This window comes from Lactuca serriola, chromosome 9, assembly GCF_051521515.1.
Source record: "Lactuca serriola cultivar US96UC23 chromosome 9, Lser_US96UC23_V15, whole genome shotgun sequence".
Taxonomy (NCBI): Eukaryota; Viridiplantae; Streptophyta; class Magnoliopsida; order Asterales; family Asteraceae; genus Lactuca; species Lactuca serriola.
The window spans coordinates 186601513-186617785 of record NC_136416.1 but is presented as its reverse complement, the minus strand read 5'-3'; the positions used below and the strand labels follow the sequence as shown (position 1 = coordinate 186617785).

General features: G+C 34.8%; 1 protein-coding gene across 1 annotated transcript; it reads right to left on the bottom strand.

The window, feature by feature from the left end:
- Positions 1-10033: 10033 nt before the first annotated feature.
- LOC145072523 (RNA-binding (RRM/RBD/RNP motifs) family protein) lies at positions 10034-13355 on the bottom strand. The gene is made up of 5 exons (XM_079018970.1): positions 12983-13355; positions 12735-12852; positions 12288-12512; positions 11027-12212; positions 10034-10601 (listed from the first exon to the last, which is right to left on the bottom strand). The coding sequence occupies exons 3-5, from the start codon at positions 12507-12509 to the stop codon at positions 10588-10590; spliced, it is 1422 nt and encodes a 473-aa protein (XP_078875096.1). The 5' UTR covers positions 12510-12512; positions 12735-12852; positions 12983-13355; the 3' UTR covers positions 10034-10587.
- Positions 13356-16273: the final 2918 nt, after the last annotated feature.

The window sequence follows — 16273 nt, the reverse complement described above, 5'->3', positions numbered from 1 at the left end:
GAACTATGATAAACAATGAATCACCCTTTGCCACCTTCGCTTAGAACCAATTAGTGTGCCGGTAAACCACACACGCTCCACTAACTTCTTAGCAAGGTGCAAAGTGTAATTTCATGGGATTGCATCAATTCACTTTTCCTAAAGTAACTAAGATTGGGAAATTTTAAAAATATGTGTAGTTACTTTAGATTTCTTATTATACTTTTAATGAGAGGATGAGGTTGCCCTATCCTACCCGTTCGGCTAACGACCCTCCACCAATCAAGCAAGCGGTGGGTGTGAGTGTACACCCATTAAGCGCCATTTTATAGGCCGCAACCTTATACCCACCTTATAGATCGGCTTCGTGAATGAGGCCTACTAACGGTAAGACTAGCATTTAGTTATACATATATATATATTATTCTAGTAATATCATATTAGTATAGGGTTGTATTTTAAACCTTTTAAAATCTAGGGTTTGAAATTTAAGTTGTCTAAATTAAAACTTTTAATCACAAATATAAATTTCAAAACTTGAGGGCAAGTTTTAAACATTTAAAACACGGAGAATCAAATAACAAATAATTCCAATTAACAATTAATATCCTAATTATCTATATTTGATTTTATTCAAGATTTCTTTGAAAGATAATTACCAAAATAATTAAAATAATCAATTAATTATCATATAAGGAAATTAAATATTTTATTAGTTGATAAATACCTTTAACTAGATCAAGATAATAGTTCCTACTGCTTTTCTACTTATCATTTACGTAAAAACAGTCAGTCAAAATAATTAATTACTTGAAATGAAACTTGACTTCTGAGTTCTTATCAATAGTTGAAGAAATCAAATCAAAAGAATTATTTTTTTGCGTTTTAAATGAAATCAACGGGCTATAATGAGCGGTATTCTATGAGATCCGAGAGTATGGTAAGAAATTTCTTACCATACTCTCTATTAGTGTTATAGTAGTGTATAAAGTTGTACCGACCCAGCAGTGATCGATGACAGAATGGTACGAACAAATCAAAGTCATTGGATTTGGTAGTTCTCCATGGACTTCTCTCTTTAGCCCTTTGTATATGTTCATAAATGGGTGTGCACCTCCAGATGGGCGGGGGCCGGCCCACTAAAAAGTGTAGCATGCCTGAATCTAACTGGGGTTCGCGGTGGTGGAGGGACTGGATCGGAAAAAAGAGGGATTCTAGTTGTAAGATATCTAATGAAACCGTCGCTGGAATCCAGCGTCCAAGTCCACACATTCATCGGATGGGGCTCACTCATCAACAACTAGGCCTCCGTCACGTTCTGTTTCTGAATCAGGTTAGGATACGGCTCTAGAAGCTTCTGCTTTCTTGTCTCATGAGAGGCCGTATAAAATGCTTCCGTGAATGGAGCAGCAGAAATAGCTACTAGATCGGGAAGTGCCTTAACTACGAAATTATCTCTTTCTGTCACGTAGGGAAAAGATGTTGAGCCCCTTTCAGAAGACCGAAGTCATTGGTGCTTTGCATAAGGGGTAAGAGCGCCATAAAGACTATTGGTACCTATCATAGACTTGACTCATTTTATGGGCTATATATATATATATATATATATATATATATATATATATATATCAAAAAATCAGATTTAGATTGATCTATTATGATTAAGGTAAGTTTCCATAAGATAATTATGAAAAAATCCCGAATCTGGCCATTCCTAACGCTTGGACTCGCCGAGTGCACAAAGGGACTCGCCGAGTCAGGCCTACTCGCCGAGTCCATGACTCAGAAACCAAAAAATCGAATTTTGCAGGTTTGTTTCAGTTAATCAAGCAACAATTTAATGAAAACCAAGCTAGGCTCTGATACCACTGATGGGTTTTAGCCATAAGAACTTTCCTATGTGCGCATGCAAAACCCTAATGCTTGGATCTAGGCTTTCTAATTAAACATGCTTTGAATCCAAGACTTCTAATGGCTAATTAGGTTGAATAACAACATTGAAACAGATCTAGAATCATACCTTTGAGTTCCTTGTTGATCTTGAGGTCTTGGAGCTTCTAGAGTCACAAATGTCACTCCTCTAATGGCTTACAAACACCAATAGCAAGGAAGATGATTTAGGAGAGAGGAGAGGGGAGGAAGTCGGCCAGGGTTCTCTTGCTTTAGGAGAGGTACCGATTTCCCTTAGCTATGGGGTCTATTTATACTTGTAGACTCCTTAAGGGTTACAACCTAAACCCTAATTGGATAATCTTCTCTTAAGGCTATCCAAATCCTTTCCATAGATAAGCCTTGGACGAATTTAGCTATCCTTTAGCTTCTAGAATTCGTCCCTTGTATATCTATAAGGATTTACAGTCTAAAGCTTAACTATCAAACAATTGACAGTTTATACCCCTTTATTTAATTAATCTCTTTAAGTCACCAAATTAATTCCAATTAATTCTATGACTTATATTAATCAAATAACAATATATTATTCTTTATATTATTCTCATAATATATTAATAATATTTACTCTCTCTTAATAAATCATCCTATCAAGTTGCTATGGTGAAGGCAACCCAAAAGGACCATGCACAACCGGGTCAAATACTTGCCTAATATAGTTGCAGCCTTAGACACTATTCCAACAAGAGTTAGGGCTTTTTAGCCCTTTAGAGGATGGTTATATGTAGTAATTGGTCCCTTCTCGTGTTGGTGCTGTAGATCTGGACCCAAAGAGGTCTAGAGACCCTTTTCCCTTGAGCTTTATGGGTGTTAATGGGGGTTATGAGCTTAGGATGTCATTTTAGAGGTCATATCTTCAAATAAGGCCTTTGAGCCTTTGCATGTGCACCAAGATGTTAGCTTTACATGATTATAGTGCTTTGGGAAGCTGGATCTACGGTTTAGAGGAGCGGATCTAATCTAAGGAGGTCAGTTCAGCTCGAGCATGGCATGAACTCGCCGAGTCTAATAGCCGACTCGACGAGTAGGACGAGGGTTTTCCCGATAATCACACAGTTGTTGACTCACTGAGTTAGGGAAGTGACTTGGTGAGTCAGAGGGAATCTAGAGGACAGAGTGCACGATGGTACTCGCCGAGTCAGGAGCCAGACTCGGCGAGTTGAGTCGGGACATTTCACAGATTGTGATCAGTGATGATTTGTAGAGTTGAGGTTAATTCAGTGAGTCGAATGAGGACTGGGAGAGTGAAGAACACGTGGGGACTCGCCGAGTCACAGTTGTGCACTCGGCGAGTTTGGTCAAGGTTGACCGTTGATTTCGTTGACTTTTAGGGTTAGTCAATGTTTGGACCTTAGAGTCATCGGAAGGGTAGGATAGTCTTTTACCCTTCCTAGAGGATGTATATATATATATATATATATAGAGAGAGAGAGAGAGAGAGAGAGAGAAATTAGCCTAGCCCTGAGGGTTGTATTAATTAGAGTATTTATTTCATGTGATTAGGCAGGGGCTAGACCAGAGTTTACCGAGTCAGAGATTTACTGAGATATCCGAGGTGAGTCTTCTCACTATACTTTACCTTGAGTAGGTATCAGAGTTATGTGATACAGTGTTTGTATGCTATATATGTGTTATGTGTTGCACTGCATTATTCTATGTGATTTATGTTGTGCATGTTTACAGAGTTAGAACCTGAAGGTTCACAGAGATAGAACCTAAGGGTTCACAGAGTTTGGGTGCACGGACCCACGGAGTTATAGCCTCGAGTGGCTAATATGTGTTATATATAGTATTTTGGGGAACTCACTAAGCTTCGTGCTTACAGTGTTTTGTGTTATGTGTTTCAGGTACGAGTGAGGATCGCGGGAAGGCGTCGACTTGATCAGTACACACACGGGATTTTTATGTTATGAGATCTTGGGATTGATATATGTTATGAATTGAGTTTTAAACAATGATGTTTTTATGAATAATGAATGAATTATGTTTTTATAAAATGCGAAAAATTTGTTTTGAAATTTACGGTGTTACAGACTTGCTCAACAACTATTGGTTTATTGACCACTGGCACTCCGCCTCTAGCATTTTCTAGCTCCCGAGTTAGGAGATTCATAAACTCAAGTTGTTGCTGCTCTAGCACGGTTTGCATCATTTCTCGAGTTTCTTCTATAGTGAACTGAGCAGCTCCTACTCTGACATTCTGAGGTGCTGGACCTCCTTCATTATTGACGACTCTACCGCTCCTTGTGATTGTCATATCATTCTACAGTTGTAAAGGCGATATATATATATATATATATATATATATATATATATATATATGTGTGTGTGTGTGTGTGTGTGTGTTTATGTGTGTATTATACACATTTAGCACATATTAGTAGTTAAAGCATCTTCCTATAGTACGTTGGTGCTAATGTCTAAAGTAACTTAGGCATATATCCTAAAGCAATCTATCACACACCTCACTGATTTATACTTATCATCTAAGGTTAAGTCTAGAATTACCCCAAATTTCTAATTCGCTTAAACTAATGCTCTAATACCAACTTTGACATCTCCTTATTTTCATAACCAATTTAAACTTTTTCTTTACGCTTTAGGTTATTGCGTTGCGGAAAATCACACTTTAATTAAAACAATTTGAGATAATGTAAGTTATTTAATTTTATTAAAATACCATGGATGTCACCATGAATATCCAAACATACAACATAAATACTAAAAGGTCCTGATATAGTATAACATACAAATCTCTTTATTTCACTCAGCATCCCGCCTAATCAATTCTCATAAATCCTAAGACAATGATTATCTGGAGGAATCACTCTACCTGATAAGCCGTTTGAGTATCTAGTTGACTACACATCTAGGGGACTATATGACCAATGTAAGCCATATAAAGGCAACCAATGTTCAACGCTATTGATAAAGATAGTATCTCATTTTATCTACATTTGTGGGTTATAAGTCCACACTAGCAACGTAATTCACTAAACTGCCTAGAATAGTCAGGTGTTGTCATCTACTCTGGTCGATAACCCAGACATACTTGTCAGTTCTCTGATCTGGACCCACCATTTCTGGTCATCCAAGAAAGAAGTGGAATACGACACTCCACTATAATCTCACACTCCACCCCAGAATGGGACTTGATCAGTATCTAGCCTATTGGGAACTAAATACCTTTTATAAGTCTTATTATAGCTAATCTAGACTTATGCTAAAGACAAATCTATGTCCCATATAGTTCCTAATAGGCATTGCTATCATAGTTATATAAATATTACAAAATACAAATAATTCAAGTAACAAATATGTACTTGATAGTAACTACACACTAACCTGAAAAACGTAGGTGACTCGAGGTTAGGGTTGCGCTTCGCTTTAACACTTTTCCAAAAAACCTAGATGTATAAAGCACTAAGTCTTAGTCTAGTTTTATAATTATGGAGACTATATAAATACTAGTCTAGATTCCTTAATAATTTCAATGTCTACATCAAGATCTATCAAATAAGGAACAACCAGGTAGGATCATCTCGAAGGTATGGTCCGTTTGGTATATAGAGTATACTATTTGAAAATCTCACTTTAAACACCTCACTAAATCCAACCTAAACATTGCTCCCGTAAGTAGATCAATCAGAATGATGACTTGGAATCACTGATAAATCTTAATTATATGTTCATAATAACGACTACGAATATAATTAGAAGTTGCACTTAAAGTAGAGTGAGGTAGTGTTTGTTTTTTGTCTGCATATCTGCGTGGCCTCTTCTGTCTGCGCCGCGCAGACCACGCGCAGACATTAACCTTCACAGACTGTTTATTTTTTTGAAGACTACAGACCTAAAAATGTCTGCACGCCCTCTTCTTGGCGCAGATGTGGATCAGAGTCTTCTAACATCTTCAGACATCTTATAGCCTAGAAAAACATATATATCTTTATTTTTTTCAAGTTTTTTTTTAATTTATATTTTTTCCAACTTCATTAATGATAACCAATGTGAAAAAAAAATTACAAAACTTTAAAAAAAACGTTCGACGATACAAACATGATACTTTTCACAAATTTATAAATAAAGATTTATTACAATAATAGTCGTTGAAGTTCTTTATATAAATATGAAAAAAAATCATAATATATTCTTATATTTTTTTGTCAAATTTTGTAAAACATTATTTAATAGATTATCATCAATTTCTCGAGAAAATATTTATGGTACGTTTTTAATGGATTTAATTGACAAAATCGAAGTTTATTTCCATCCATTTATGTATCAAATTCTTTGATCACTAATTATAATATTTAGTTATAACTTTGCAACCAAAGTTGTTGGTTTTTATCAAATATATACGTTAATTCATACCATTTTATTTTTATTTTTTATACAATTATACATAAAAGTTGATCTAGATTCGTTAATTATTTATAACAAAGTCATAAAAATATTAAAAAATCACTTTGAAGTTTAAAAAAAATCAGTTTATTTAGATTTCAGTTTATTTTAGTAGCCCGAAAATGTTAAAAAAACAAACAGTCTTCTTTTTTCAGACTGCAGACGTTTGGTCTACTTCTTCTACTGTAGAGGTCTACAGATGTGGTCTGCAGACTGCAAACATTTTGCCTCAGAAAAAACAAACAGCACCTAAGTGTAACTCAACTTATAGAGTTTTTTGATAATAATCGGGTATGCGGGCAGAACTTAGATCGAGGAGCTTCTATTTACTGGTTATCTGATACTACAAGGCTTCATCAAAGGGCTTAGGAACTCAAGAGTAAGGAGTTAAAAGGTTAGAAAAGTTCCTGAGAGAATTTGTGGAAGGTGTGCAATGAAATGAAGGGAAAACAAACTATATATAGGCCTGGAAGGTGGGGAGGGATGCGCACCATGTATAGGTGTGTCACGCCCTTGGTCAGACGTGATGCAATGGCAGGCAATCGGTGATGGCACGTGTTGACATCTCATGGGAGTTCAGAGATGTGTTGCGACCTTTATCTAGGCGCGCGACTGCACGCGGAAATTTCTGATTTCTTAAAAAAAATTCCGTACGAGCTCCATTTTCGATGGATTTTATATGCAGGCATATCTATCAGCGAGATCTACAACTTTCCTATAGACTCCGTCGTCTAATTCTCACTTTATGTTTATTATTTATTTTTAGTAGGCCTAGCCTGCTAAAGTCTGTATAAAATTCATAACTTTTCCATATGATATTTGTTCTCGACTGTCTTTATATCCACAGATAGGTACCGACGAGATCTTTGACTCTCGTTTAGATTGTTTTTCCTAACAATCGACCGATTTCTATTTCAGTTTCTGTGTTGTACACTGTTGTACTAAATTGTGTCTAAAGATTCGAAAAATCATAGCTTCTTCGTACGAAGTCTGATTTGAGCATTCTTTATATGCACGATTTCTCTTTTTCGATTACTACAACTTTTATTTAGATTATTTATCCTAAGAAATATTTTATTTTTAATTTATATTTTAGCCCTATATATTACGTTTCGACGTATGATTTTACTCAGATATCATCATTAATAAATACCTAAAAAACTCGCATAAACACACACGTATTTGAATAGTTTACTTTTACTTATTCTCAAAAATTTACGATTGTTAACCGACAAATTTATAGATTTGATAACTAAGCCTAACATGAAACGTGGGTGTTATAGTCAGACCCGATTTGTTAGAGAGAGGTTGGTCAGCGAGTTATGTGGAGCACTGAGGTAGTGCTTAAGACCACTGAGTTGATTCAACAGGTGCATGGTAGGCTGTAGATCGCGTAGAGCCATCAAAAGAGTTACACCGATCGGCGTTGTTCCGATATCGAGTTCCAGGTTGGGGATTATATGCTTCTGAAGGTGTCACATTGGAAATGTATCATCAAGTAGGGGAAAGTTGTAACATCTTGATTTTTCAGGTATTGTTCTTTGAATCTTTTGTGCTTAAGTTGGTTTTGTGATGTTATGCCCTACGTTGAGTGTAGGATAGTCCTCTACACTATGTGTAGGTGAGGGATTGTGGACGGGGGTTCAATGACCTATGCAGAGCGTAGGATTAGGTTACATTAAGTGTAGCTGCGCAAGACCAAAAACCTAAAACTATGGTTATAAGCCTTATTTAAAGGGTCTAACTCCTTGGGATCCACCCCATGATCAACCCCCACCCTCCGTCCCTCAAAACCTTATCCACATTTTGTGAGTTTTGAGATCTTGGAGTAACTTGTGTGCTCTTTTTACGGAAGAAGGTGCTTTATAGAACCATATAGAGGCCTCAAGTTGTGTAGATATGGAATTTGCAAGCAAACATCCATCTCTACAAGGTATAAAGTTTCTATCTTGAAGTTTTTTCATGTTAGATCTAGTTTGGTTATGATATTCTATGTATTTTGTCCCCATAATCTTCGTCTATGTGAGTATGGGTTATTCCAGACCAATAGAATGTAATTTTCTAATGTTTTTGAGGTCATAGAGTCATAAAAAATGTGAGCTTGGACACTCTCATCCATCCATGCATGAGTTCTTCGCATAAGTTGGCTTTATGGACTTAGTGTTTTGGTAGTGTGCTCTTTCTAGCCATGCAAATGGATAAAGTTAAAGACTTTATCCATTAAGATGTCCATTTGGTTTAGTTCTGAAAGTTTAAGGAGCTAACTTTATGTATTAAGAGTTTAATTGAATAATTAGACATCAAGGGGATACCTCGAGCAAAGATTTCTCTATGTAGAGCGTAACGTGGGAATTACGTGTTTTCTCACTTGGACTTCTACACCGAGCGTAGAGCAGTTGCTACACCGAGTGTAGTTCAACTGAGGGTTGACCGTTGACTTTTTAACCCGTTTGACTTTTGGTCAACTATGTTAGGACTTAGTCTTGGAAGGGCGACATGGTCTTTTTCCCCAAAGAAAGATTAATTGTGAACCAAACCCATGAGATTCGAACATAGAACAACTCTTTTTAAGTGCTAATTTTTAAGTGATCACTACTAAGCCAATTTGATGACGTTCATATAACAATAAGCAACCAAGTGATCAACATTAAGTCAACCCGATTTCCTTTTTGTATAACAATAAGTAACCTGAATACAAGCTACAACTTAATATTTTCGTGTCATTTGCCCATAAAAATAAGCATAAATTTCCAAAAAAAAAAAAAACAGCGACATGTTTTAGTTTTGCTATTGATACAATCAATGTACTTTATATTTACCCATATAAGTGATCTACTTTATTTCTAATCATAATAGCAATGTACTTATATTTGTTACCAATGATATCAATATATAATCTGAAACTTATATAATTATTATATATATCAACCATAATAGCAATCTATTAAATTTCCTTACTTGTAATAACCATACATTAAATTTCTTTACCGATACAACAATATAGTATAAAACTTGTAAGCATTAGAGATATTTTAGGTTACTTATTGTTACTATTTGTAAACTAAAAGTGCATTGCAATTTTTTTTTAAACATTATATCATATGGTATTCGAATCCGAAAAATTCCCCTTGAAATGTTAATCCCAAGTGATCATTGTTAACGACCTTCATGATTGTTAAAATAAAATAATGTATTATGCCTTCCTTGGTAGCATAAAGCATGTTTCTACTTTTTGTAATTTTTACTAAAAGTAAAGAATCTTTAAAACCAAATCAATATTATTTTGGGCATAATTGATAGAAATAAACCTTTAATTTTAAGTTGTGGTGACTCAGTAACACATAAAAAATGTGGTAAGTAACACACAGATTCGTGTTCAAATCCTAACAACATGCAACAACACATGTAGCCATAAAAGTTCGTCTACATTAACTCCAAGACATGAAACATAACATCATGTTCACAACATGGATTAATCAATGCACAAAAGCTGTCTCAAAACCCTTATTAGGGAAGTTTCCAAAACAAAACATAGAAGTATAAATCAAATATTTTTATGCCAATCTTCAAATCCAAGTCTAGAGGCAGAAATTCGTTGGTCACATCAAGCACATAAAAGTGTGTGGTCGTAGCACCATCCAAACAAAGTCATAACTTCACTAAAAAAACCAATCTTTCATGTAAATAATAACACCCTAAATCAAAGAAACAACATAGTTCAAGTAACTTATTAATGGGAACCCTAGATGAGTATCCCTCAAATGTTTCACACTAGTAAAACCAACAAGAATCCAGCTGCAATTCTTAGCAGAAACAACAAAAACAAGATCTAAAAACAAAGACAAAGACGGGAGACAAAGATCTAACTACAAGTTTGCAGTTTTTTTTTCTTTTTTTGTAAAAGAAAACCTAAAACCTTACAAATGAAACTCATATCCTCGATCCCTTTTTATGCATCGCCCGTCTCACCAGAGATGCAAGATGATACACATTTTGACTATACGCCGCAAACTGATTTTACATCTCACTCAAAAAAACAAGACCAAAAATGTAACTCAAATTCAATCCATAAAAGAAAAAAAGAACACGAAAATAACTCGCTTATACGCCTTCTATCTCTAAAAGAGCACTCTACTTATCTCTTCAGAAGATACCCAACTTTTTTTTTAATTTTTTTTTTTGAACTTTAAAACGTGTGCTAATATGGGGATACACCAAACTTCCATCTACTATAGCATATTTTTGAACTCCAAACTAGCCAGCAATTCCTGTACCAAAAAAAAAATGGTGAAATTAGTTTATCATTAAAAGATTTGTTTAATCCATTATAAAGTTTTTAGCTTGAATGATATTTTAACCAACCAATACCCTTGGCAAATATGGGTTTGAATCTTTTTCCTCTTTTATTACATGAGAGAATTACAAATCCTTATTTCTTGATCAAAATCTTGAATTTACCCTCTTTTTTACAAGAAAATACCCTTGGAAGCTTAAAGAAAAGAAGTAGAACCATAACTTGATGTAAAAAGATTCAATCTTTAAAGTTCTTGATCTTCTTCTATAGCTAGCATTTTGATTTTATAGGATCCCATAGTTATTTTCAAAGTATTTTTTAGTTCTATATCAAATATCCATCAAGATTCAAGATTCATGAGTAATTTAAACAAAGAATAAGATAGTGAATTCTTGATACCTCTATTTGGGTGTCGTTTGGCAACACTATAACCAACATAACCAGGAGAAGTTTTAGCCTCAGGGCCATCACCACCAATTCCATACCCACCAAACGAACCCGACCCCTCTTGCTCACTATTCCCTGACCGCCAAGTCGGGTCACCACCATACACCGAGCCGCCACTCCCACCGCCACCACCACCATAAAACTCGGAGAAAGGCCCTTCAAAACCACCATTCGCCACCCCACTACTAGCAACATTTCTACCATAACCACCACCACCACCTCCTAAACCAAAACCACCATCACCACCACCTCCACCATACCCAAGATTCCCACTAGAAGAATTCCCACCACCACCACCACCACCGCCACCTCCACCACCAACAACCGGAGATGAACCCCAATTAAGACCAGAATTCCCGAAAATACCCCCGCCAATACCCCCACTCCCCGACCCAACATAACCACTTGAACCACTTGAATTTGACCCGTAATTAAACCCTCCATTACCCCATAAATTCCTAGGAGTCGAACTGAAAAAAGAAGTATTCCCTCCATTCCCACCATTTCCACCATTCAAAGCATTCACACCATCAAAACTAATGGGACCCACAAACCGATTTGAACCCCCTACAAAATAAGGACTCATTCCTCTTCCATACCCTAAACTCCTATTGTAATTAGGGCTACTCATACTCATACTTGGTTCAAAATTTAACCCCATTCCAAAATTTGCAAACCCACTTCTAGGAATTTGACTGAATCTACCATCATAGGGTCCATGGGTATACCCGTTAAAAAGGTTACCGGTTCGACCCAATCCATACGGGTATCCACCAAGCATGGTGCGATTAGGGCTAGGTGAAAGTTCTTTAGGGACAGCTCGTTTGACCTCAACCATTTTGCCATTGAGTTCATGGAAAGTTTTTAGGAGTACTTTGTCTACAGCTTCTTCTGAATCATAAGTTATGAATCCAAATCCTCGTGGTCTTTGTGTGTTATGATCGTACATCACCACAACGTCTGTAATTGTCCCGAATTGCTCAAAGTATCTCTTGAAATCGGTTTCAGTGACTGTTGAAGCTAACCCTCCTACAAATATCTTTCTAGTTCGATTTGGATTAGGTGAACCTTGAATGCTACCGCTGTTTCTACTCATTGTGGTTTGATCGTCTCTTGGAACGGCTTTTTTTGCTTCGACCTGGTGGAAATTTGAAGCTTTGTGTTCAGAATGATGGAGAGATTGAGTAAGAAAAGGAATTGGAGAAATTATTACCATTCTGCCATCGATGTTGTGTTTCTCTTTGATAACTCGTTCAGCGACTGCGGGATCGGAGAAGACGACGAAACCAAAACCACGGGCACGTCCGGTGGTGTGGTCTTTCATGATTACGGCTTCCAAGACCTCACCGAAGCTACTGAAATATTCCTGGAGGCGTTCTTCGTTTGTATCCCATGATATCCCGCCGATGAATAGCTTGCCGAGATCCGATTGCATTTTCTATACAACAAAATTAATCGATCAGCAACGTGAATTTCTTCGATAAAGCTTTTAATCGGAAAAGGGTTTGAACAATTTTCAACATAGCGTAGATATTGGTGCGAAATTGGTTCCGGAATGATCGAGAATTCTCATTGCAATTAAGAATTCGATTCACCTAAAAATTTCAAGTTTATGAAGCGAAAATGCAGATCAAACAAACATAGATTAAAAGCAATATACCTTAATTTTAAGTTACACAGAGATTAATACGCCTAATATAAAATGGGTATTATCGGATTCAATCAGGAAAACATCGGATCCCTCGATGGCGACCAATCTAACACCAATTCAGGTCCTCCTGAAAAGGGGTTGCACAGATGAAGGAAATCAATCAATCTAGAAACACACTTTTAGCAAAAAATTAAAAAAAAATAAAAAATAAAAAAAATCAAATCGAATACAAAAAACAAAGCCGATTAAAGAAATACCCAGATGACAAATCTCGAAACGATTAACAATTAAGATCTGAGAGGAGGAGCAATTAGAACCGAGGGCACGTTCATCCTCCTCGATACTGCCCCTCCGTTTTTGTAGGTTGTTCAGATTTCAATTTCGATTTCAGAATAATATGTCCTTTTGAGAAAGAAATCTTGATGTGAGCTTCTCTCTTCTTCTTTGTATTGTATGTATAAAATGGAAGATGTAGAAAAAAAGATCAAATTTCTATAATTAATTGGAATGATGAATATATGCGGTAGTGTGTGTGAGAGAGAAAAGAGGGGAAGAGAGAGAAAAGAAAAGGAAAAAAGAGAAATAATTTTGGGTGTTTGATCTGATAAATGGAAGGAGTGCATCTCCTCCAATTCGATCCTTATATACTTATTGGGAAAATCCTTTGGTACTACAATCCCATGTATCAGTCTTATGTACATGCATATGGCATAAGCACAGCGTATGGTCATGATGATGGTCATGTAGCAATGTTTGCGACATTTCAGCTGGTAGAGATGATTGATGGACGGTTGAGATCACTTTGTTCGTGGGATTTTACTTTTGTGTTGTGTCTACAATTTGACTTAAATTTCATTTATATTTATTAAATTGTATTTTGTATATTTGATTTGATACCGAAGCATTATATAAAGATAGGATTATGGAATAATCAAGAAAAATTACCATTGTTTTAAATTAGATTTGATAATTTTATAAGAAAAATTTGTACATTGTCAAAATAACCAACATCAGGAATCAAAGTTCTAAAACATATAATCTTATATCTTATATTTTATACTATATTATAAATCATATTAATCGTATTTTAAATTTTAAGAGGTATAAACTATAATTTTTTTTGTTTAATACAATATTCTAGAGGTCAGAGCCAAGCCGTTGTTGTCGGTTATTGAGTGTTTTTTTAATTATAACTATTTTTTATTCATTCATAAACCAAATTAAAGGTTTTGGAAAAACATTACATGTTGTGAAATTAACTTTAGACCGCGTGAGAGTTCTTTTTTGTAACTTTAGTTAGATTTATTAAAAAATTGGTTAGTTTTTGCAAGTATATTGTTAGTTTTTTATTTATTTATTTAGTTTTTGTAAGTATGATAATATAGTGTAAAAACCGGTGGAAAACTTGGAAAAATAAAGAGGTTGTCACGTGATGTATGTCAAGGATCAATGGCATTGCAATAAATCTTAAATATTTACCTTTTACTAATGAGTAAAAAAACTTGGGATTAAAGTGTTTATTTGTATTTATTACAGGAAGTTGTTGCGTATTTTTTTTACGGTAGTGGTAGTTTAAGTCTTGAAGGATTAAAACATATCAAATCCAAGAAGTTTCATGAATGAATGTTGGTTATGCATCACTCATAGATCCAACATGGTTCAAATGCTTTTTATTTTTGTACATCATGAGAATATTTCAAAGAGTTTGTTTAAATATTAGTAAGAAAATCGATGTTTTACTTGAAATGGGCAAACAACGGATTATAATTGTTGCATTTTTCGATTATTGTAGAAAACTCATATCATGTTGTTTTGGCTTTGAACCTTTGATTTTTGAAAGCATACGTTTCTATAATAGACGACACACATCGAGGACTGAAATGATATTTCTAGACATATATCATATGTGAATTTACTATTTATTTTAGTGATATTGTATGAAGAATGAGGTTTAAAACATGATAAAATATTTAAATAGACTCATAACATGCAATATGAATAACTTAAATGTTTGTGATCTATCATATAATGACCATGGCATCAACATTAACTTTAATTTTGTAATTTAACATTTAATGACCATGACATCAAACATAATTTTGAAAAAAAAAATTGTTTGTAACAAAAGTATATTGTTTTTTGTTGCTTTTATAAGACCATGGCATGTGACCTAATAGCAAGTTAAAGCAAATTGTTTTTTTTTTTTTAAGTTTGCAACAAAGAACATCGTTATATCTTGAAGTTCATGCTAATTTTTGTTGGATTAGGTGTCTAATCTCATAACTATTATTGGTATATACTTGATTTGATAAAAGCACAAATCATTTTGGGTTACCTTCACTCTTGCAACTTGACAGGATGAGTTTTGGAGAGAAGTTGAATTTATTATTTGGAATAATAAATTGATATGAATGATTTATTAATATGTTATGAGAATAATATATTAATTATAGATCATGTTATTTAATTAATATTCTATCAGAAATTAATTTGGAATTAATTTTAGGATTAAAGGAATTAATTAAAAGTACAAGGGTTGTTTTGCAAATCATTGATAGCTGTGAAACTGGGCTCTTGGACTCCTTAGATAGGAGTGGACGAAAATTATAGGGAGGCCCTATAAGTTTTCGTCTAAAGGCCTTCTAGAAGAGGTGTTCATGGGTTGCTTAGGCCTTAAGCAGTAAATTAGGGTTTCCTCCTGCAAACCCTAGCTTTGGGACTAAGCAACCACAAGTATATAAAGAACCTAACCCTTGTGCTTTTCGGCCCCCCAATGCTTCTAACCCTAGAAGATCCAAATTTCTAGGAGTATTCCATCCTCTCTCCTCTCATCCTCTTGTAAAGAGTGTTTGTAAGCCATTAGATCGTGTTACATTTGAGGCACTTGCTTTCAAGAGTTCAAGATCTACAAGGTTTTCTTGTTATTACTACATAACAAGTAAGGTACACATCTAAACCCTATTTTGTATAGATTTCGAATCATATACTAGCTTCCTAGGGTTTCTCTTTTGTATTCAAGTTTGCATGTTCAACTAGTGAAAACCTAGATCCTTAATTATATGATTGCATGAACACATAAGATTTGTAGTTATGCTCAAAACCCTTTAGTGGTATCAGAGCCTAGGATGTTTTTTCAGTTGAACTTTATGTAATTGTGAATCGTTCAAATAAGAAGGGGGGAGAATCGACATTCTGTTCATAGAACTCGACGAGTTGGCCCAACTCGACGAGTGCATTGCTCGGACTCGACGAGTTGGCCTGTCAGATCCCTGATTTTTTGATTTTGATAATCTTAGCTTGATTAGGATTATTACCTTAATTCGTTTTCTGTCTAAAATTGAATTTTTATTAAAGGTAAAATTAATGGATAATTTAATTATTAAAATTTTAACCTAGTATTTTTGAAAAGTTTTAAAAATACCCCTTTGGTTTCAGAATTTTAAATTTAATTAAATAGTTTAATTTTGAAATCTTAAATTCTAGAACCCTAGTATTTTAAAGGTTTTAATTTAATCAAATTAAAAGTTTAATTTATTAAAATATTAAAC